Source organism: Enhydra lutris, unplaced genomic scaffold (genome assembly GCF_002288905.1).
Source record: "Enhydra lutris kenyoni isolate GAN:26980312 unplaced genomic scaffold, ASM228890v2 scaffoldscaffold18, whole genome shotgun sequence".
In the NCBI taxonomy this organism is placed as follows: domain Eukaryota; kingdom Metazoa; phylum Chordata; class Mammalia; order Carnivora; family Mustelidae; genus Enhydra; species Enhydra lutris.
In genome coordinates this window covers 12,616,274-12,639,461 of record NW_019154102.1, presented here as the reverse complement: position 1 = coordinate 12,639,461, position 23,188 = coordinate 12,616,274, and the positions used below count along the sequence as shown (strand labels likewise).

Sequence of the window (23,188 nt, the reverse complement as noted above, 5' to 3'; positions counted from 1 at the left end):
TTTTTTTATATGCTTATGGTTTGGAACAAATTTTCCCTGAGCACTCTTTCTGCTTGGTTAGAAAAATTAAGACATGATCTATAAAACAGAATTTAGTATGATTTCTACTGAATGCATGCCATTTTTCACCCATCAAATGTATTTGGGAATGTTGCCTTCTAGATATTGCTAAAGTAAAAAATAACTTTAACTGTTGGAAGGGGCTATTTGAATGGCTTTCGAAATATGGTTAAGTTTTAGAGCCCCGAGAACTGCACAGTGCGTGTTTCAAACAACTGAAATGATTCACGATCCTAAAACTATCAATAGTTATTTTAACACATTCAGAATGGCACTAGTGTCACAGAACAAGAGGTAATAATCAGTAATTTCAGCTCAGATAACCAACAGATAAGCATTAAAAACTGAAAGAAAAACAAGGTGGATTAACATTGTGCTTTCCATGGAATAATGCTGAAAAAAATTAACCCTCCTGGCCAACACAGGAAATACCTCACACCCTGAAAATTTATTTAATGCAATCTGGAGACCTGTCACTCCTTAATATTCATGCAAACTTAAAATTAGCATCACTGGGAGTTTCATCACATAAGCTGCAGTTCCCAGTGCTATCCCAAGATTTACAGCCCAAAAGACATGCACAGCACCACCACCCAGCTGTGGTCCCTTAATTTTTTAAGGTTTCAAAAAGTCTTAGCTACTTGAGAGTTTAGGTATCCTCTCTTTCAAATAAATAAAGGATAACAAATATAAGGAGTCTTAACTATGCAAATTTGTAAATGCTAATTTTCTATATAGCCTAGTATCACATTAAAGGAAAATCAGATTTAAGAAGTTTCATATTTACAATTTTAGGTTCCAGAAGGCCTAACTATGTGTTTCCCTCAGTGTTATGATTTATGTAGTTTGCAAGAATAATTAACAAATAACTTAAAACATTTAGAAGTCATTGTTCTGAAGATCTTCAAGAAGTGAGCGATTTCAGATGTCCAGAGGTCTGTCTTCTTTTTAGTCATAGTTAAGGTGCTTTATGCAGGACGCCCTGGACCAAAACGGCTTTTAGACCTAGATTTTTTAAATAGAAAAGAAGGTCAGAGGTGCTTCTAAAATAATAAGAAGTTGCTGTTGCTTTACGTTATGCTTGCTTGACAGCATCAAAGTTTAATGAAATTTCATGTAGCCCCATAATACATTTTTAAAATCCCTTGGAGTGACACATATTTTGGAATTCAGATTTTTTTGGGGGGGTAGGGAGATAACATCATATATATATTGTATATTATGGATTGGAGTGGTGCCCTATAATCAAACACATTAATGTTTCTTCAGTGAAACAAATGAACATTTATATTCAGTGAGATAAATAAAAACTATAAATAGCATCACAGTAGCTCAGTCTGGGTTTGAGTGGCCACAAAGTATAAAAAAGTCTTGTTGGCTTTCTGAGGTTTCAGATTTCAGAATTGCTGATAAGGCATTTGGATCTGTAGTATTAATGATCCAATCTCAGTAACTGTTAATCTTTAAAAGAAAATTTGTGATTTAAAATGACAGAGAATACAACGTTAGACTTTATTAAGAGAAATAAAAGGAACAGGAAAGACTTCAATGATTTAAACAAATAACATATAACCTAAAAAAAGTATAAAATTCTACTAATTCACAGGAGCAGTAGAGCTTACATTCCCATCCACTGCTGGCTCAGAACAGAGCTGATTCAATCAACAGAAAACTTAAAAAAAAAAAAACAACTCTCATTAAATTTTGTGCTTATGATCTTTTCAAGCCTTAAGTTTAAGTTAAAATCTGGTTCTGATTAGTGTCTTGATGATCTAATCCTTGAAACAAAACAAACAAAACTCCAATTATGTGCTGCTAGTGTTCATATGATTTTCCCTAGAAAAAGAAAATCACAGGGCACCTGGGTAGGTCAGTCGGTTAAGCGGCCTACTCTTGACTCGGCTCAGGTCATGATTTGAGGGTCCTGGGATCGAGCCCTGCATGGGGCTCCATGCTCAAGGGGCAGGGCAGGGGGAGTCTGCAGGAGATTCTCTCTCGCTCCCTCCCTCTGGCCCGCCCCCTGCTTGCTCTCTCTCTCTCTCAAAATAAATAAATAAATCTTCACCAAAAAAAAAAAAAAAAAGAAAGAAAGAAAAAATTATTTCAAAGCCAGTGGCATTCTGAATTTTTTATACTGATTTACCTTGTATTTTTTTCTGAGCTGCTTTGCCGTGTAGTGACTGGCACTGAGGCCTTGATTTGCGCTTCGAGTCTGGAATAAATACCTCCTGCGAACTGCAGAGTAAAGTGGCAAAATGAAGTTGTTATTTTTATGGAATCAACAGAAGCTCTGCTTTATTAAAATGGCATTACTTTTTAGCTAACAAGCAGTTTTATTTTGATTTTTAAAATTCAGGCTCTTTGAATTATAATTTCTGTGAATAGTTTTACATACAGTGAAATTCACCCTTTGTACGGTATAGTTCTGAATTCTGACAAATGCATACAGTGGTATAACCGTCATTACAAGAGAGGCATACATCACTTCCACTGCCCCAAGATAACCCCCTGGTGCCTCTCATAAGTCAACCCATTGCCACCACCAGTTCCTGGAAACTACTGATCTCTTTTATTGTCTCTATAGTTTTGCATTTTTCAAAACATTACATAAGTAGAATTGTACAGCCTGGAGCCTTTTTAGTCTGGCTTTTTTCACTTTAGCATAATGTGTAGGAGATTCATTTATGTTGCTGATTTATCATTAGTTCTTTCTTTTTTATATGTATCACAGTTGGCTTATTCATTTACCAGGTAAAGGCCATTTGGGTTGTTTCTAGTTTTTGGCAATTCTGAATAAAACCACCATAAACATGTGTGAACTGATCTCTGCAGTGAGTAAGTGTTTAACTTTATAAGAAACTGACAAACTATTTTCCAAAGCGGCCTATTCCTTTCTGTGTCCCTACTTGCTGTTCCAGATGCTCTCCATCCTGGCCAGCATTTCTTTCTTTCTTTTTTTTTTTTAAGACATTCTAGTTGGTATCCAGGGGTGTCTCACTGAGGTTTAAATTTACATTTCCCTAATGACTAATGATGTTACACCTTTTTGTGTGCTTATTTGCCATCTGTAGCCCTTCTTTCATGAAGTGTCTGGTTAATCTTTTGCCCATATAGTTTTATTGGATTATTTATTTTATTATTGAGTTTTCAGAGTTCTTTGTATATTCTGAACACAAGTCCTTTACCAGGTAAGTGTTTACACATAGTTTCTCATAGATTATGGCTTATGTTTTTGTTTTAATAGTGTCTTTAAAAAAAAAGTGACACTCAAAAATAGTGTCATTCAAATTTTGATGAAGTCCAAATTGTCAATTTTTTCTTTTATAGGTCATGCTTTTGGTGTCACGGTTAAGAAATATTTGCCTAACCAAGGTCACAAAGATTTTAGAAGTTTTAACACTGTATGTTAACTATATTGGAATTAAAATTAAAAAAAGAAATATTTTAGAAGTTTTATAAGGAAGTAAATTTTTAAATAAAAGAATTAGGGCAAGAGTAATTATAAATACATAATACTAATACTAATGTTAATAAATAGTGTTATGACTAATACATAACTTTAGTAAGAACATAGGTATTTCTAGTTACCACTTTCAGCAAGATGACCTCTTATTTTAGAAATATTATCTAAGCACTGCCTACAGAGTTAACTGAAATCAGCAACTTCCAAAAAGTCACCCTCTGGGTAGTCAGTATTTGGTCAGCCATTCATGGTTAATCTACTGTTGGCGTGACATTATACTTCCAGGAATAACCTACGTTACTATGTGAGCTATAGAGGACCCATGGGCCATGGATAATAACATGGAGAACATTTGTCTGAGTCAAGCTAACTGGGACAGAATATAAAAATATATTAAAGTATTTAAATTGGTCTTTTCAGATTCTGCCTAGAGCATCTTTATATACCTCATGATGAAAACAAAGTAGGAAGGTATATCTAAGCGAGCACGGTATACTAGCACATTATTCTTACTTCTTTTGCTTCCTTTGACTTGACTCGGTCCAGATCACCCAATCTCATCTTTATAAGGTGCCCTGTAATTTCAGACATCCGTCGCTGATCTGGAGGTAAAAAATAATAAACGTAACTTTTTATGAGGATGATTTATAATTTTTATTTCTTAAAGAACACTTCAGTTATTGAGAATTTATGAAAATACCATTGGATACCATTTTATAGACATATACACTTATTTATCTTTGAAGAACTTCAGGCAGCAAGTGTAAATGGCTCATATAGATAATTGTGCCGCTTTTAAGGCTACTGTAAACCAACCTAAAACATGATAGTCATCTTTAGAGTTCAAGTAAGGGGTAACAATCAGCTTGACACCTCCAAACCACAGGTGTATATTATATGTAACATATATGTATATATATTGCATCTATATATAATATACATACACATACACACATATATATACATACACATATATACTATATATACACATATATACATATACATATATATATATATTATATGTACATTATCTGCGGGGATTGTCTACTAATAAAACCCTGGTTGAGGGGCACCTGGGTGGCTCAGTTGGTTGGGTGTCCCACTCTTGATTTCAGCTCAGGTCATGATCTCAGCATGAGATCAAGTCCCACATCAGGCTCTGTGCTCAGAGAGGAGCCTGCTTGGGATTCTGCAAAGCTTTCCTTCCCCCACCATCTTTTTTTTTTTTTTTAATATTTTATTTATTTATTTGACAGAGAGAGATCACAAGTAGATGGAGAGGCAGGCAGAGAGAGAGAGAGAGAGAGAGAGGGAAGCAGTCTCCCTGCTGAGCAGAGAGCCTGATGCGGGACTTGATCCCAGGACCTGAGATCATGACCTGAGCTGAAGGCAGCGGCTTAACCCACTGAGCCACCCAGGCGCACCCCCCCCAACCATCTTTTAACAAACAAACAAATAAAAATTCTGGTTGCTTCCTAAGGGAATGTGTGAATTCTGAGCCTCATTCTAGTTTGAACATTTTAAGCTATTCAGCATACTTCATAAAATGAAAGTTTCCTATCATTGATACTTATACCTAATTTGTACATTATGTACATATTAAAACTTACCATCTTCCCTTTGTGCATCCTGGTTGAATCTCAAGGATCTTGTGGCATCCCATTTATTCTTCTGCATGCTCACACTATTAGAAAAATTAAACAAAAATCAGCATTGATGCTTTAAGAGTGGGTATCTGATTGGATTAAGGAGGAATACTTACATGAAAGGAGACACATCTCTAGAAGTTGACTAAAAAAGAGTAGACAACATTAAGGTTCAATTAGAACACATTTACTGATTAGTTTTATAGTTAGTAATAAAAAGCAGCAATAAAACAGGTTCAGAGAAGTTAAGAAACTTGTCCAAAGAGATACAGATCTAGAATTTGAATCCAGCTTTATCTGTCTGACCTGGATGCCCCAGCTTATGAAAACTTTTAGAATTCACCAAGTTGTGTGCTTGTGGTACTTAGCATGCAGGTGAATGTACAACCTGTCCAGTGTAATTGTGTGGAACTTGTAACAACCCAGCCTTTCATACATTTTTGGAACCCATGGTTTCTCTTTTAGTCAAATGTGGTTACTACTGTCCTTTTATTCCTACCTGGCTTTTTACCCCTTCCTTCAAAGTTATGGTAAATAAGAATTATTTTAAAAGGCCAAAAATACATTTATTTAAAAATTATAAAGTCTACTTACTTTGCTTATTTCAAAGTCTATCTTTTTGAATAAGTAATATTGGTTCAAAATTCAAAAGTTACAAATAGCACATATAGTGAAAAGTCTGTTTCCCAATTTCCTTCTTTAGAGGCAATGAGTCTTTATCAAATTCCTGTGCAGTTTTTCAGAGATATTTTATGCATATATAAAGACATATATATTCCTCTATCCATGCTACAGAAATGTTAGAATATGCCAAAACACATACTGTTTAGCACTTTCCTTTTCTCACTTATCAATATATCTTGGAGATTTTTTATCTCAGTTTGCACGGACTTTGTTCATTTTTTATACTGTTGGCATTCCACTGTGGTATATTTTTATTCTTCTTCAGATTTTCCTTGGCTGTATTTGCTTGCTTATTTCTCAGTATGAACTTTACAACAGTAATGGATAATTTAGAGCTACCTTCTCTAGGGCCTTTTCTTTCTTCTGACCACAGGGTGAAGACATCTGCTTTTTTGGTTGTTTTGTGAACTTCTTTGGCTTTTCCTTTTTCCCTGACAACAGAAAGTCAATGTTATGTTTCACATACTTCTCCAATGCACTTGTTACTTATGAACAATAAAACAATAAAACTATTTTAAAAAACACGTTTCTTAAAACTAACAAATTACCTCTAAATAAAAAGTAAATATATGGAAAAGTCAAACTGAATGTGTTTTCACAGGGGTTCATTTTACTTTTCTTCTTTCTACTTGATGAAAAACTTCGGGGGAAAAAATCAAGGCAATGAATTCAGAGTCCCAATGAAACTAGATGTTGAAAATGTTTGGAAAAAATCAACATATTTCTCTGAATATAATGTGATAGTGGAGTCAACACCTAATACCAAATTTTTATGTATATAAAAATAACTATAACTCAGAAAAACACAGTTTGAGAGTAGAATAAGTGAACTCACAAAAAATACTTTAAAATGTCTTTTGCTTGGGGAGGAGGAAGAGCTATGAGACTCAAAATGGAGATAGGACAGAAATGACCTTGGGAGGAAACAGATTTGGGACAAATTGTATTCTGGACTGGTGCATTCCTACAATCAATATTCTGAATTTATTCTGGCTGACCATGTAGAGGAGAAAGGAAAGGAAGAGAAAAGAAGGATGATAAAGGGGCATTTCTCTCAAATCAATGTTTGAATGTAAGGATGGTACATTAAATCACTTTCCCAAACATCAATTATTTGTATATTGATGTATACAAACGCTGTGTAGTTTTTGCTCTATCTTAAAAAGGAAACTTTATATTACTACCACAAATGGAAAACCTGTAAAATGTGCTACAAGGAAGATAACCTTGAAGATACTATAAAACAAACAAACAATCAAACAAAAATAACTCAGATGCCCTGGGGCAGTGGGGGTGTGTGGGGAGGGGGTTCAGTTGGTTAAGCATCCCAAGCTTCATTTTGTCTCAGGTCATGATTTCAGGGTCTTGAGATCCAGTCCCAAGTCAGGCTCCGTGCTGTGTATGGAGCCTGCTTAAGATTCTCTCTCCTCTGTACCCCCTCCCCTACTCATGCTCATGCTTGCTCACTCACTCAAAAAAATAAAATAATAAAATAAAAACAGTATTAAAAATCTAGACAGAGGGGTGCCTGGGTGGCCCAGTGGGTTAAGGCCTCTGCCTTCGGCTCAGGTCATGATCCCAGGGTCCTGGGATCGAGCCCCACATCGGGCTCTCTGCTCAGCGGGGAGCCTGCTTCCTCCTCTCTCTCTGCCTGCCTCTCTGCCTACTTGTGATCTGTCAAATAAATAAATAAAATCTTTAAAAAAAAAATCTAGATAGATTTATTTGCCTCCTGACAAGCCCTGAGTCCCTCTCATGTGTTTACAGTTAAAACAGGAGATAAACTAAGTATTATAAAATTGCTAATGGACATGATACGGTGAGATTTGATAATGGAATGTGAATACAAGTTCCTTTCAAAGAAAACATGATAAAAACAGAACAAAAATATTATAAACTGTTATCTGTAGGTACTGGCAAATATAGGGAGGTAGAAAGTGTTTACATTTAAAAGATGCCTAAAATAGGGACGTGGGTGAGGGTGAGGAATGAAACAGGAGACAGGGATTAAAGAGCACACTTATAGAGATGAACAGAGTAATGTATAGAATTGAATCATGGGCACCTGGGTGGCTCGGTCGGGTAAGTGGCTGCCTTTGGCTCAGATCATGATCTTATGGTCCTGCGATGGTCCCTATATTGGGCTCCCTGCCCAACAGGGAGTCTGTTTCTCCCTTTCCCTCTGCCTCTCCCCTACTGCTCATGCTCATTCTCTCTCTCTCTCAAATAAGTAAATAAAATCTCAAAGAAAAAATTGTTGAATCACTCTTTTGTACACCTGAAACTAATCTAACACTGTATGCTAACTATACTGGAATTAAAATTAAAATCTTAAAAAAAAAAGATGCATAAGATGAGAACTGTGAGTTTATGGCTTTCTGCCTGAGGGCACTTCCCAATACCTTGAGCCAAGGGAGGAAAATTACAGCCTTATGAGTTCGAGGAAAAAGACGATAGAATTCAAAGTAAGAGAAGCTGAAAGTTTAAAGGGAAAATTTTGGAAGAAAGTCACAAAAGACTTAAGATCTAAAATGTGACTATAAACTCTGCTCAAATGAGTGTTAAATCATGAAAGTGTATGGGAGACTGGAGGAAATCTAGCTAACCAGGCAAACAGAAATTAGGTTCAGGTGTTGACCCCTGTAAGACAGAATTGTTTTTGGTGAGAGATCAGAGTTTCTTGTACCTTTGACTAAATGCTTTCCCAAAATGCATAGAGCTCAAGCTCTAGGAGTCTTACTTAGAACAGGAAAAACAACTAGAAATCTAAGGGGAGTCCACAAATCAAGGAAACCACTAAGCAGGTAAGTCCCAAATCTGAATACAAAGTTTGTCCAAAACCTTGCCTGACAAGTAAAATTATACTGGCTGGTATGACCCTGGGAGTCAGGCTAAAATAGTAGCAGTTAATAGCCAAGAAGAAACCTGTGCGGACACATGAGGGAGACAGATTTTGCAGTTTGGGTCAGGCAAGTTAACTGCCTACTGGAACAAAAATCCCAACAATCCTCAGAAGAACAAAATAGGAATTACACAGATAATCTACCAAAAGTCACAAGATGAAGAAACTGAAAAGTATGAACCACTCAGAAAAGAAATAGTCAACAGAAACATTCTGAGAGAGCTTATATACTGGATTTAGCCCACAATGATTTCAAAACAGCTATTATAAATACGTTGAAAGGGAAAATGGTGTTATCCGATAAACACACAGGAAATCTCAACAAACATATGGAAACTATAAAAGAAGAACTAAGTGGAAATTCTAGAACTGATAAGCACAATAATTGAAATATTTAGTAGATGGGCTCAAGGGAAAGTCTGAAATGGTAGCATATATCAGTGAAATGTGAAGTCAAACATTAGAAATTATCCAATCCAAAAAATAAAGCGAAGAATGAAGAAAATGAAACAAAACTTCAGAAACCTATGGGACAATATCAAAGGTCTAACATACATGTATTGGATTCTAGAATGTGAGTGAGAAAAAGGGACAGAAAAAATACTTAAAGGAATAATGACTGTAAGCTCCCCAAATTTTGTTTAAAACATTAATTTACAAATCCAAGAAGCTCAACAAAGACCAAGTAAGAGAGCCATAAAGGAAACCACACTTAGGCATATCATAGTCAGGCTTCTGGAAGTAAAAATAAAATCTTGAAAGAATCAACATAAAAAGGGCACATTACATATAGAGGAACAATTATATCAATGACTGACATCTCATCAGAAACAACAGAGGCCAGAAGATATTGGAATGAAATACAAACTGATAAAAGAAAAAAATAATTGTTAAACAAGAATTCCATATTGAAGAAAACTGTACTTAAAAAACAAAATGAGGGATGCCTCAGAGTAGATGACTCTTGATCCTGGGGTTGTGGGTTCAGGCCCCATGTTGGGTGTAGAGATTAAGAATAAAATATTAAAATAAAAAGTGAAATAAAGACAGTTTCAGATATATAAAGATGAAAGAATTTATTGCTAGTATACCTGCACTATAAGGAAACAGAAGTTCTTCAGAATAAAAGAAAATAACATCACATGATAACTCAGGTATAAAAAAATAGTAAATAGTAGATATGTATAAAAGACTAAATATATATATTTTTTCTTTTGTTCCCCTACATTCTTTAAATGACATACTGTTTCAAGCAAAAATCATAACCCTAACGTAATTATATATAATATATATAGATATATAACGATAACACAAAGAAGGGGAAGCTAAGAAAATTATATTATTTTAAGGTTATATTTTACTTCAAGTTATTCTTATTAGCTTTAAGTAGGTTGTGATAGGTTAAAGATCATGTTGTAATCTTTAGAACAACCAAATGTAAAGAACTATAACTAAAAAGCCAGTAAAAAAATTAAATGATATACTAGAATTACTTTCTTAGCACAAAAAAAAGCAGGAAAGGAGAAATAAGAGAAGCATTAACATTTGGGATAATTAGAAAGTGAACAGCAAAATGGCAGAACTAGGGGTGCCTGGGTGGCTCAGTCAGTTGAGCGTCTCTCTCTTGATCTAAGCTCAGGTTTTGATCTTGGGGTCATGAGCTTAAGCCCTGTGTTGGGTTCCACTCTGGAAATGGAGCCTACTTAAAATTAAAAAAAAAAAATGGCAGAACTAATGTAATCCTATCATTAAACACATTAAATATAAATAGAATAAAGGCTCTAATGAAAAGCTGAAGATTGTCAAACTGGATAAAAAAACAATTTCCAACAACATGCTACCTACAAGATATATACTTTAGAAAACACAAAAAGGTTAATAAAAGGTTAGCAAAAAGATAACAGTAAACAAATCTACAGTGATTATATTAACACCAAACAAAATAGGCTTCAAGACAAGCAATTCTACCGTAGACAAAGAGGAATACATCATAATGAAGAGTCAATACACTATAAATGTATGCCTAATCACAAAGCTCTAATGTACACAAAGTAAAAATGAGTAGACTTAAAAGACAAAAACACGTAAATTCATTACAGCTGGAGATTTCAATACTCTCTTTTACTAATTAATGGAACAAGAAGTCAGAAATGAACAGTCAGAAGATAAGCATGATTACATAAGATTTGGAACAGACAACCAAACCAACCTGTCTTGACATTTATAGACTACTCCACCAATAACAGCAGAATTCATATTCTCTTCATGAACATTTAGAACATGTGTCAATAAAATGTAAGGGATGAAACCACATTGAGTGTGTTCTCTGAGTATTATGGGATTAAATTAGAGACCTGTAACTGAAAAGTATCTGGACAATCTGAAAATATTTGGAAATTAAACAACATACTACTAAATAACACATGGATCAAATAAAAAAAACAGGGGAATTAGAATACATTCTATGTTGAAAATAAATGAAAACAAGACATGGCAAAGTCTGTGGGAAATAGTGGTGCTGAGAGCAAATCTTACAAGTTTAAATGTTTACATCAGAAAAGAAGAAAAGCAAAACACCAATGATTTAAGTTCCTTAAGAAGCTAAAAAAGGAATTAAGTCCAAAGCAATTACAAGGAAGTGAAAATCAATGAGATATAAAACAAACTATAAAGAAAGTCAATAAAATCAAAGGCTGGTTCCTTGAAAAGATCAATTAAAAAACATCTAGCTAAACTGATCAAGAAAAAAGTGATAAAACAAATTACCAATATCACCAATGAAAGAGGGACGTCACTACAGATCCTTCAGACAGAAAAGGATAAGAAAACACCATAAGCAACTTTATGCTAAAAAATTTGACAACTTGGATAAGATGGAGAAATTCCTTGAAAGGCACAAGTTATAAAACAGATTCAAGAATAAATAAAAGACCGGAATAGTACAATATTACAGCTACCAAAATCATAATTTAGAACCTCCCCATAAAGAAAACTCTAGGTCTAGATGACCTCATTGCTGAATTTTATCATATATTTAAGGGAGAAATAATACAAATAGTACACACGTTCTTTCAGAACAGAGAAGTGAGGGGAGCACTGTCTAACTCATTTTACGAGATCAGTATTATTCTGGTCAGCAAACTTGAAGACATCACAGAAAACTAAAAACAAACAACTAATATTGCTCATAAACACAAACAATCCTTAACAAAATACCAGCAAGTCAAATACATTAATATATAAAAAGACAAATACCTCATAACTAAGTGGAGTTTACCTGAGAAGATTGGTATAACACTTGAAAAACCAATGTAATTCATCATACTAATATATGGAGAAAACCTAGATTATCATCTCAATAGATGAAGAAAACATATTTGACAAAATTCAACACTAATTCACTATAATTCAACAAATTAGAAATAGAAAAGAACTATTTCAATCTGAGATAGGGCATTTATGAGAAAGTGAGAAACCAACCACTAACATTATATACTTAATGGGTAAAGACTGAATACTTTTCCCCTAAGACAGGGAGAAGGTAAAGATGTCTGTTCTCACCACTTCTATTCAACATGAGGTCCTAACCAGAGCCAAAAGGCAAGACAAAGAAATACAAGGCATATGTATTGGAAAGGAATCTAATAAGCAAAGAAAAATTAAGTGAAATTAGCAAGGACACAGAAAAAAGTTCATTTGGAACAACTGAAAAATTTTCCAACTGAAAAACTGGACAATTTTTTAAAAACCTACTTCCATTTATAACAGAATAGAAAAAGCACTTAGGAATAAATTTAACAAAAGATGTTCAATATCTAAATATTGAACTACATACTAAAACTACAAAACTAAAACTAAACATACTAAAACTAAAACTACAAAACATTGTTGAGAGACATTAAAGAATTAAATAAATGGACAGACTTTCCAAATTCATGGATTAGAAGACTTGCATTGTAAAAAAAAAAAAAAAAAAAAAAAAAAAGGTCATTTTCTCCAAACTGATACTTGGGTTCAATAAAATCCCAAAAAAATTCCAACAGTATTTTTGTAGAAATAGTGACCTTTAATCTAAAATACAGGAAATGCAAAGCACCTAGAAATACCAAAATAATCTAAAACAAAAGAACAATTTTGAAGGACATACATCATCAGATTTCAAGAATCACTAAAAACTACAAAAATTAAGACTGTGGTACTGATATACTGATGTAAAATAGACATAAGAATCAACAGAAGAGAGCAAAGAGTTTAAAAATAGATCCACATGTAAATGATCAGTTGGTTTTTAAACAAAGGTGTCAAGGTAATCCAAAGGGGAAAGAACATTCTTTTCAACAAACAGTTCTGGGGAAACTGGCTATACTTATAGGAAAACAAAGGGAAGCTCAACCCTTAACTCATACCATATATAAAAATTAACCTGGAAGGGATCATAGACTTAAATAGAAAAGTTTAAATCATAGAATTTCTGGAAGAAAATAGCAGAAAATCTTTGTGACCTTGGGGTAAGCAAAGATTCATATCATTAAAACATGAAACATAAAAGGAAAACTAAAACATTAGAGTTCATGAAGATAATTTAATAACTTTGGCTCTTCAAAAGACATCATTAATAAAAAAAAAAGGCAAGTCATAAACTGGGGACAGATATTTGCAAAACATATGGACTTGTATCCAAAATATATATAAAGAATGCTTATAATTCAATAATAAGGCAAACAATCCAACTAAAAAATAGGCAAAACATCATTTAAAAAAAAAAACACTTCATGAAAAAGGTATATAAATGGCCAATTAGCAAATGAGAAGATGCCTAGAACAATTTATCACTAGAATGGCTAAAAGTAAAAAAAGTAATAATACCAAGAACTGGTAGAAATGTGTAGCAACTGGAACTCTCATATATTGCTGGTGAGATGCAAAATGGTACACTTTGCAAAACAGTATGGCAGTTTCTTATAAAGTTAGACAAAATATACCCAGCAATTCCACTCCTAGGTATCTACCCAAGAAAAATGAAAAGCTTTGTCCACACAGACTTTTATGCAAATGTTCATGGCAACATTATTCATAATAACCAAGAACTGGAACAACTCAAATGTCCATGAAATGGTGAACGGATAAACAAATTATAGTATAGTCATACAGTGGAATACTACTGGGCAATAAAAAGGAACAAACTACTGACATACACAATATAGTTGAAACTCAAAAACATCACACTAAGTGAAAGAAGCCACACACAAAAGACTACCGATGATTCCATTTACATGAGACTTTAGAAAAGGTAAACCACAGTGACAAAAGCAGATTGGTGGTGACCTGTGGGGTGGGACTGGAGGTGACCTGCAGGGTGGGACTGGGGAAAGGGAACTGAGTGTAAAAGGGCAGGAATTAATTTTTTGGGGTGATGTTCTAGTCTTGACTTTGGTGGTGGTTACCCAACTGTATGCCAAAATTCATCAATATGTATACTTAAAAATGGGTGAATTTTATTAAAATTCATTATATTCATTCTCCATTATAAATTCTACCTCAATCAACTGTGGGGAAAAAACCTCACACAATACATAGTAGCATTTCTCCTTGACTAATTATAATTTTAAAATAATTGATAAAAAAAATAATTGATAAATAATTGATAAATAACTATAAATAATTGACAAATAAAATAACTGATAAATAACTAGTTTTTTAATAAGAGTATTTGACACATCAAGAAAAATTATATAAAACTTGGAAAAAAGACAAAGGGAGGGTTGTATGTCCTTTTAGTGTCATACTGGAGGACTGCTTAAGGGGCCATGTAGAAATACTTAAATCTCAAGGAAAATATCCTTGTATCTGACTCTCCTATTACTGTTGATTGAAGGCCAAATGCTGTGAAATTTGTAACTTGCAGATTTTTGTATCTAACAGAAATGCAAATGATTTCTGTTTAGAAGATACCCTCAAAGGTGATTGGTTTAATGCATTATAAGACATCAATTAGTTTCGAACCTAACTTGCAATACTCTTTAACATTCTTTTTCAAATGCCTATAAATACCTAAGTCTTCAAATGCTCTTTGAACTAATTTTTTCCCTTATTTCTCTTGCCAAAGAGCTCAAAACTTTTGACACAAGTTTATTCTGTAGTTGTATAAAATCATGTTTTTAATTTCTTAAGAATCATATTCTGGGGATGCCTGGGTGGCTCAGTCGGTTAAGCATCTGCCTTCAGCTCAGGTCATGATCCTGGGGTCCTGGGATCGAGTCCCACATCAGGACTCCCTGCTGAGCAGGGAGCTTGCTTCTCCCTCCGCCTCCACTGTTCCCCGGGCTGGTACTCTCTTTCTCTCTCCCTCTCTGACAAATAAATAAAATCTTAAAAAAAAAAAAAAAAAAGAATCATACTCTGATTACTATTGCATAATGCTTCGTTTGAGTGTCACCTGAAATCACCTCAGGCACACACTGATGTTAAGTCATGCATTTTGAGAAACCCATTAGGTTACACCTGAAGTGAAAATGTGGAGGATTATTTCTCAGAACACTGCACTTTTTAAAATAACTTTTTGTTATTCTGTGTTAGTGTCAGGATTTGGGAATCCTGATGGAGGAGGCTCCTTTTTTCTTTTTTTCCATGTTGCAGCCTACCATGTAGACTTACATAGCTAAGTCCTCATCCCTTGCATTAAAGCATTTAAAATGCTACCTCTTCATAAAAGTGATACTTGATTTTATCTTAGAAATCAGTACTTTGTTTCTTGGATATTTCTTCTTCATCTCCAACTTCATCTTCAGTGACCTCAGATCCAGTGGTATATTCTTCTTCTTCTGAAAATAACGATTGTTGTTTCTGAATTAAAAAACAAAACAAAACAAAACAAACACACCCTTTAAAAAACATAGTATTAACACATTTCTTATGGATTCTTTCAAACACATTTATCTAAATTTATTTTGGATAAGTAATTTTTTTCAAACACACTTTTCTAAATAAGCCACACAAGATCTGATAAAGTAACCAATGCCTAGTATAACATTTGGGAAATGGGCATAAGAATTTCTATGTTTAGGATAAGGTCACATTACATTAAACATTTTTTTTAAAAGATTTTATTTATTTACAGAGAGAGACACAGTGAGAGAGGGAACACAGCAGAGGGAGTGGGAGAGGGAGAAGCAGTCTCCCCATGGAGCAGGGAGCCGGACCCGGAGCTCGATCCCAGGACCCTGGGATCATGACCTGAGCTGAAGGCAGATGCTTAATGACTGAGCCACCCAGGCACCCCTACAATAATCATTTTTTTTTTAAAGATTTTATTTATTTGACAGAGATCACAAGTAGGTAGAGAGGCAGGCAGAGAGAGAGAGGGGGAAGCAGGCTCCTGCTGAGCAGAGAGCCCGACGTGGGACTTGATCCCAGGATCCTGAGATCATGACCTGAGCTGAAGGCAGAGGCTTTAACCCACTGAGCCACCCAGGCGCCCTACAATAAACATTTTTAAATTATTTCCTTCACATATCCTAGCAGAGTGATGGGCACATAAAGGTCCTCAGCATTTGTCAAACTGCACCTCTATCACTCAACTGAATGTATGTTCCTTGATATTAAGATTAAATTAAAACATAATAATTGCCATTATTAAAGTAGTCTCATAAGCAAGCACAGGTGCACATTCTCTGGATAAATGTGGTCCTAGATTACTCAACAATAGCTGCATCAGCTTCCTGTTTCTGCCTACCCACCCCACTTTCTGCCATCACTGATCCAAATTTCAGTTGCATTCTTGTGAATATTGGTGGCAGATGGCAGAGTAGTGGCAAATAGGTAAAAGAAAAAAAAGAAATCAACCAACCAACCAAACAAATTTCACCTGGAATTTAATAGATTTGTTTTTTTGTTCTATGTCCTAATGTGACTTAAATGTGAGTTTTAGAAGTCATTAGGGACACATAAGGAGTATACAACAAGATAATACAGTATGTCTGTTTTAAACAATGGCATTTTCAGTAAGTGCAAAATTACAGAAGCTGAAAAGGATAACCGATTTGAACTAAAATCTGTAAAATAAGATACTGGTAAGATTCTATTAAACGAAACTTTAATTGCAGAAGAAAAAGATCCATGAAAGTGGAATATATTTGCTTACTTACCAGTTGCAGAGTCCAATTTTTCAGTGACAAAAACTATAAGAAAGACAAAGGAATAGGAGATTAATAAATCTGCATCTACCTAGACTACAGCTCCTTATTTTTATGTGGAGACTGTGGAAGAACTGGAAAAAAGCTGCAAGTATAGGTCCTTTCCAGGTTGAAACATAACTTAAAACTCAGGCAGAAAATGATGTATTACAAATTTTTTATATCTGCTGCCTAGAGAATACGTTTACAAAAAAAAAAAAAAGAAGAAGAAGAAGAAAGAAAATCAATACTTCCTAGTGTCATTTCCAAAGGATAAGCAAATCACATGTAGAGATAATCTAACTTATTTTTTGAACTATTTCAATCACTTTTTTTTTTTTAAAGATGCATTTGTTTGCTTGAGAGAGAGAATGAGAGAGCACAAGCAGCAGGAGAGAGAATCTTAAGCAGACTTTGTGCAGAGTGTGACTCGGGGCTTGATCTCATGACTCCTAGATCGTGACCCGAGCTGAAACCAAGAGTCGGATACGTAACTGACTAGGCCACCCAAGGGCCCCTTCAATTACTTCTTAATGTTTATATTTTACTCTAAGTTAAGGAACCAGATTATATATGGATATTCAAGAAATCTAATTTGCTATGTGGTATATAATTCATAAATGAATGTTAATAATTGAATATTTATAGACATTTGAAGTTTACAATGCATTTTACATGGAATATTTCACTTTGTCAAATAAATGCTACCTCAGCCAATACAAAGCGCAGAAGTTCACAGGCAATTGGAGATTCCCTGGTTGTCAGTAACAAGAATCAAAAAAATCAAAGCTATCCAGCCATCTGAAAAATATTTGTTTTGAAACCTTGCAAAAACTAAATGAATTCCTGATTACAATTTAAAAAAAGGAATTTCGTACCAAAAGAAATTTATAGAACTAGGAGAGGACAAAATATCTCATTCACTCTATCTTCAATTCTCAAATTATTAGTTGTCCATAATAAAACCTCTGAAGACCATGTTAAATTTTTTCCCCAAATTTAAGTTGATTAGTTATTAGTCGAGGGCAAGGAACATGTCCTATTACCCTTAGAGTCCTACTAACTCAGCATAATACCTTGTTGTTATGATCAGGTAGTCAGTAAACGCTTATCAAGCAAATACTTTATTAGCACCACGCTCTAACCAACTGAGCTAACCGGCCACCCTTCAACCAAATATTTTAATTTCAGTTTAAACCAATTACATTTCTGTTAAAGATTAAATGTCATCGAAAAAAAAAAGATTAAATGTCATCGGTTGTTTATATTAGTAAAGAATAAGTGAAACAGCTACTCACAGCATTGAGCTCCACACTTTTGGGGCCCCATGGTGTATTTGGCTCCAGTAAAACATCACAATCTAGACTCTTCTCATCACAGGGACCAACCCCAGAATCACTTGAAAGAAAAAGACATTTTATGGAGAAATGTTCAATTTCATAAGAAGTGAAATGCCAATGATATCTTTTTTATTGCAAATATTTTATAAATCGCTCTTTAGAAACATAGTTCTTGAGCATAAAGTATGTCACCTCAACATTTACATTGCTTAATTCATCTAGTGATTCCCCCAGCAGAAGACACTGACCATAGGGGAGCACCACGGCACTACCAAACACTTGCCAGGTTGTGAACCGGGCTGCTATGACCGGTACTTCTGTGAGAAACGCCTTCATTAAAGGGTCCCCCACTCCCCCACCTGACCGCCTGCTGCAACTGCAAAATGACAGAAGTGACTTCAGAAATTATTAAACTCGGGGCGCCTGGGTGGCTCAGTGGGTTAAGCCGCTGCCTTCGGCTCAGGTCATGATCTCAGGGTCCTGGGATCGAGCCCCACATTGGGCTCTCTGCTCAGCAGGGAGCCTGCTTCCTCCTCTCTCTCTGCCTGCCTCTCTGCCTGCTTGTGATTTCTCTGTCAAATAAAAAAAAAAAATTTTAAAAAAAAAAAAAAAGAAATTATTAAACTCAAGGAGTTCAAATTTATGCAAAGATGACCTCAACGACTTTTTTTTTTTTTCTAGTTGCATCAATCAGGCATTTAAGAAGGGCTTAAGTAACTTGGGCAAAGAAAAAACCCTCAAAAAATGAATTGTGGGGGCGCCTGGGTGGCTCAGTGGGTTAAGCCGCTGCTTTCGGCTCAGGTCATGATCTCAGGGTCCTGGGATCGAGCCCTGCATTGGGCTCTCTGCTCAGCAGGGAGCCTGCTTCCTCCTCTCTCTCTGCCTGCCTCTCTGCTTGCTTGTGATCTCTCTCTGTCAAATAAATAAATAAAATCTTTAAAAAAAAAAATGAATTGTGGGTCCCAAACTTTCAATCACCAAAGACTCCTTTTATTCATTTTTCTTCCCCTTGGACCTCCAATATTTTGAAGTATTTTTCCTACCAAGTAAACACCTGCTTGCTCTGAATGGGAGCTAACATATAATTTCAGTAAGCTTTCTGAAATGATGTAAACGACCAGGGGATTGATTTGGGGAAACACTAGGGAATGGAGGATTCTGATATGTGAAGCATAAATAAAGCTGCAGCACAGCGTTCTCCCCTCTGCCTCACCTAACCGTATCTTTAGAAAAAGGCACAACGATGACATCTTTGTGTTTGTGGAGATCGTCCAGTATTTTAGCAGTTGGGCAGGACGGCAAATCTCCACCTTCACCTTGATCCTCAAGAGCAGCCATGTGGTCCTTCACTTTACAGCCCTGTGTCATAAGAGACACGAAATTAGAGAGGTTGGTTTGTTATAGAAATGTTCCTGTAAAGATGATTGTATGATTTTGTTCTTCTTTGCCTGGCAATATCGTCATAGCAACCATTTTACCACTTTTTTTATTTTTAGAGATTTTATTTATTTTTTTGTCAGAGAGAGAGAGAGAGAGAGAACACAAACAGACAGAGTGGCAGGCAGAGGCAGAGAGAGAGAAGCAGGCTCCCCACTGAGTGAGGAGCCCGATGCGGGACTGGATCCCAGGACACTGGGATCATAACCTGACTTGAAGGCAGCTGCTTAAACCACTGAGCCACCCAGGCATCCCAGATTTTATTCATTTTAGAGAGAGAGAGAGAGAGAATGTACGTGGAAGAACAGAGGTATAGGCTGAGGGACAGGGAGAGAGAGAGAATCTTAAGCAGAGTCCACGCTGAGTACAGAGCCTGATCTCATGACCCTGAGACCATGACCTGAGCCAAAACCAAGAGTCAGATTGTTATGGGGCACCTAGGTGGCTCAGTGGGTTGGGCGTCTTCCTTCGGCTCAGGTCATGATCTCAGGGTCTAGGGTCAATCCCCGCATCAGGCTCCCTGCTCTGCGGTGGGGCCTGCTGCTCCCTTTCCTGTTCCTCCTGCTTGTGCTCTCTCTGTCAAATAAATAATAAAATCTTAGAAGAAAAAAAAGGGCCAGATGCTTACCCCACTGAGCCAAAGATGTGGCCCTTGTCATTTTTTAATAGTTTATTTATTTATTCTTTAAAAAAGATTTTATTTATTTATTTATTTGACAGAGAGAGAGAGAAAAAGCAGGAGAGTACAAGCCAGGGAAGTGGCAGAGGGAGAGGGAGAAGCAGGCTCCCCTTTGAGCAGGGAGCTCAACTTGGGGCTTAATCCTACAACCCTGGGATCATGACCCAAGTGGAAGGCAGTTGCTTAACCAACTAAGCCACCCAGGCTTCCCATTTTTTATAGTTTATAAATCCGTACCAAAAATTTCCAAGCTTAGCTTCTATCAACTTAAACTAGTAATCTTCTTTATTTTATAGTCTGTGTCAATAATTCCAATATTTATAGTTTCTGTGGTTTGTTTTTGTGGCATAAATTCTACTGTTCCCCTTCTTGGTAACCTACTTCCATCTATGTCAGGTTATCTTTCTATGTTGAATATTTTATTAAAAAATTGTTTGTAGGGGCGCCTGGGTGGCTCAGTGGGTTAAAGCCTCTACCTTCAGCTCAGGTCATGATATCAGGGTCCTGGAATCGAGCCCCGCATCGGGCTCTCTGCTCAGCGGGGAGCCTGCTTCCCTTCCTCTCTCTCTGCCTGCCCCTCTGCCTACATGTGATCTATCTCTGTCAAATAAATAAATTGGAAAAAAAAAAAAGCCATACTCATGAAATGTGATTGCCTAGTTTATTAAAAAAAAAAAATTGTTTGTAGCAATAATTTGAGGTGTAGAATAAGGTTATTTTCCCCCAAAGAGAATTTTTACTGCTTTTGCTAGGTGTCTGGGAACAACAGCAATCCAAGATGACCTTAATCCAAGTTCAGAACTTGAAATTTCCTAGGCCATGCAATGGAATCAAAGCCAGTTGCTGGCTGGGTGTTACCCAGGCAAAGAATAGTTTATTTCTGATTTAATCTATTTTCTTTGGATCCCAGCTGAAAGTGTAAGGATAGAACTATTATTCATTACTAACTCCATTCCTCCAGATCCTTTCCAGACTGGTATTTGCTCCCAGGGCAAAAATGGTCTTGAGTGCTGGCTCCCTTAGGTTTATATCATTTCCTATACCTTAACACTAATTCCTTATTATCTTATTAGCTTTTTTGATACTTTCAATTTAATCTTTATAGTTATATATCATCTACCTTTTTTAGTTGCCTTTTGATGGGAGGAATGGTCTGAATTACTAGGTCTGCCATTACTGGAAATATAAATCACCATATAAACTATTTAGATTTCACTTAGTCTAAGAAATCACCTCAACAATATCCATGATGTCACATAAAGATTTATCATACAGTTTAATTACTATTTATTCCTCAACTGTCTCCTGATGAATGGAATATAAGGGGTTAATACAACCAGTAAATAGACAATAACAAGACAACAAGTTACAACTTTTAGTATTGTTTACAACAATGTGAACACGATAGTTAAAACAGAAACACCATATCCACAAAGAAATCAATGACTAAAAATCATATTACTGCAAAATATAACAAAACCATGAATTAATAAAAGTCCTGGGCCTATCAAAGCTAATTCCATTTCGTTTACAGTGTCATACCTGATTTAAATAGCTTTGTATGCAAACCATCTACCTAACATTAAATACAAATATTATGTGGGTAACCTATTACCTCATCAATAAAATTTCTGACTAATTGAAGTTGGTGACTGGTTGTAAATATAACAAACTACCTTCCAGCTTAAATCCCATGATCCACCATTTCAATAACATTCATGTTAATACCCCAAATTCCTTGGCCCTAAATCTCATCATACCCACCTGGTAAAACCTCAATGACCCACTGTCTCCATATTTGCACTCAAGCAGCTTAGCCCTGCTGGAGAGAGTCACATAAAAGCATGCTGGATTTCATTGTGAATTTAAGATTACCAAACCCCAGTGGGCTCTCAAATTGCTTAGGAACCTACAACCTTTCTCTGGGAAATTCACTCTCATGTTTTCCAAAAAGACTATTTCAAACCTTGAATACTTTCTTCAAACCTTGGAAGAACCTTCCCTTTCCCCTCTCAATCTTAGCAGATGGCTTTTCCCTCATACTTCAGAGATAAGAGGAAAGGCATTAGATTGGAAAAAATGCATCCAAATGATAAAAACATAATTTTACTAATAACTGCAAACACCCTACTCTTCTTTTACTGTTCCAACAGAGGAATTGCCCTTCTTCTCATCTAAACTAATACTGCGTCATAACCTTATATCATCAACCTCTCTTCCTCAACTGGATCTCCCACCGACTTTAAAAAAGATCTCTAATATTAAAACAAAATAAAGCAGAGACAATAACCAAATACCTATAGTATAATTACTGATTTAGCTTCTCCATTCTCCAATTTCCCAAAAGAGCTGCTATTCATACTGCCCACATTTGTTCTTCCACAACCCATACCAATCTGGCTTTGGCATCTAGTACTCCAACAAAACAGTTCTTCACACATGAATTCCAGGTTACCATAGTTAAAGGACAGATTTCTTTCATTATTTTTTCTGACTTCTTGGCAGTATTTGGCATCATGGACTACTTTCTCTTTCTTCAAATACTACTCCTTTGATTTTCATGACAACATCCTTGGTTTTCCTTCTATTATTCCCGCCGCTCCTGATCTTTGTCTTTTGTAGGCTCGTGCTTTGCTATCCAGCCATTAAATTCTGGGAATTTCTCTAGGCTTCTCCATAGGCTCTCTGCTCTTCTTATGCTCACCTAGACCTGCTGGTTTCAATTCTCACTTATGTGCAAAAAGACTTAAAATTATCACTTCCAGGTAGCCAATTCTCTGAGCCCCAAAACCTACATATCTAACAT

At 35.6% G+C, this 23,188-nt stretch overlaps 1 protein-coding gene across 2 annotated transcripts in view; it reads right to left on the bottom strand.

The window, feature by feature from the left end:
- Positions 1-656: 656 nt before the first annotated feature.
- Positions 657-23,188, bottom strand: part of LOC111148086 (KIAA1841 ortholog) — a 53,025-nt gene continuing 30,493 nt past the window's right edge. For both annotated transcript variants that reach the window (XM_022504482.1, XM_022504483.1), the window contains 10 exons: positions 19,480-19,625; positions 18,225-18,324; positions 16,900-16,932; positions 15,499-15,598; positions 6,193-6,284; positions 5,286-5,314; positions 5,134-5,207; positions 4,037-4,125; positions 2,204-2,295; positions 657-1,065 (listed from right to left, as the gene is read on the bottom strand). In XM_022504482.1, coding sequence (XP_022360190.1) covers positions 1,029-1,065; positions 2,204-2,295; positions 4,037-4,125; positions 5,134-5,207; positions 5,286-5,314; positions 6,193-6,284; positions 15,499-15,598; positions 16,900-16,932; positions 18,225-18,324; positions 19,480-19,625 — 792 coding nt within the window. In that variant the 3' untranslated portion in view covers positions 657-1,028. The remainder of the gene's footprint in view (positions 1,066-2,203; positions 2,296-4,036; positions 4,126-5,133; positions 5,208-5,285; positions 5,315-6,192; positions 6,285-15,498; positions 15,599-16,899; positions 16,933-18,224; positions 18,325-19,479; positions 19,626-23,188) is intronic.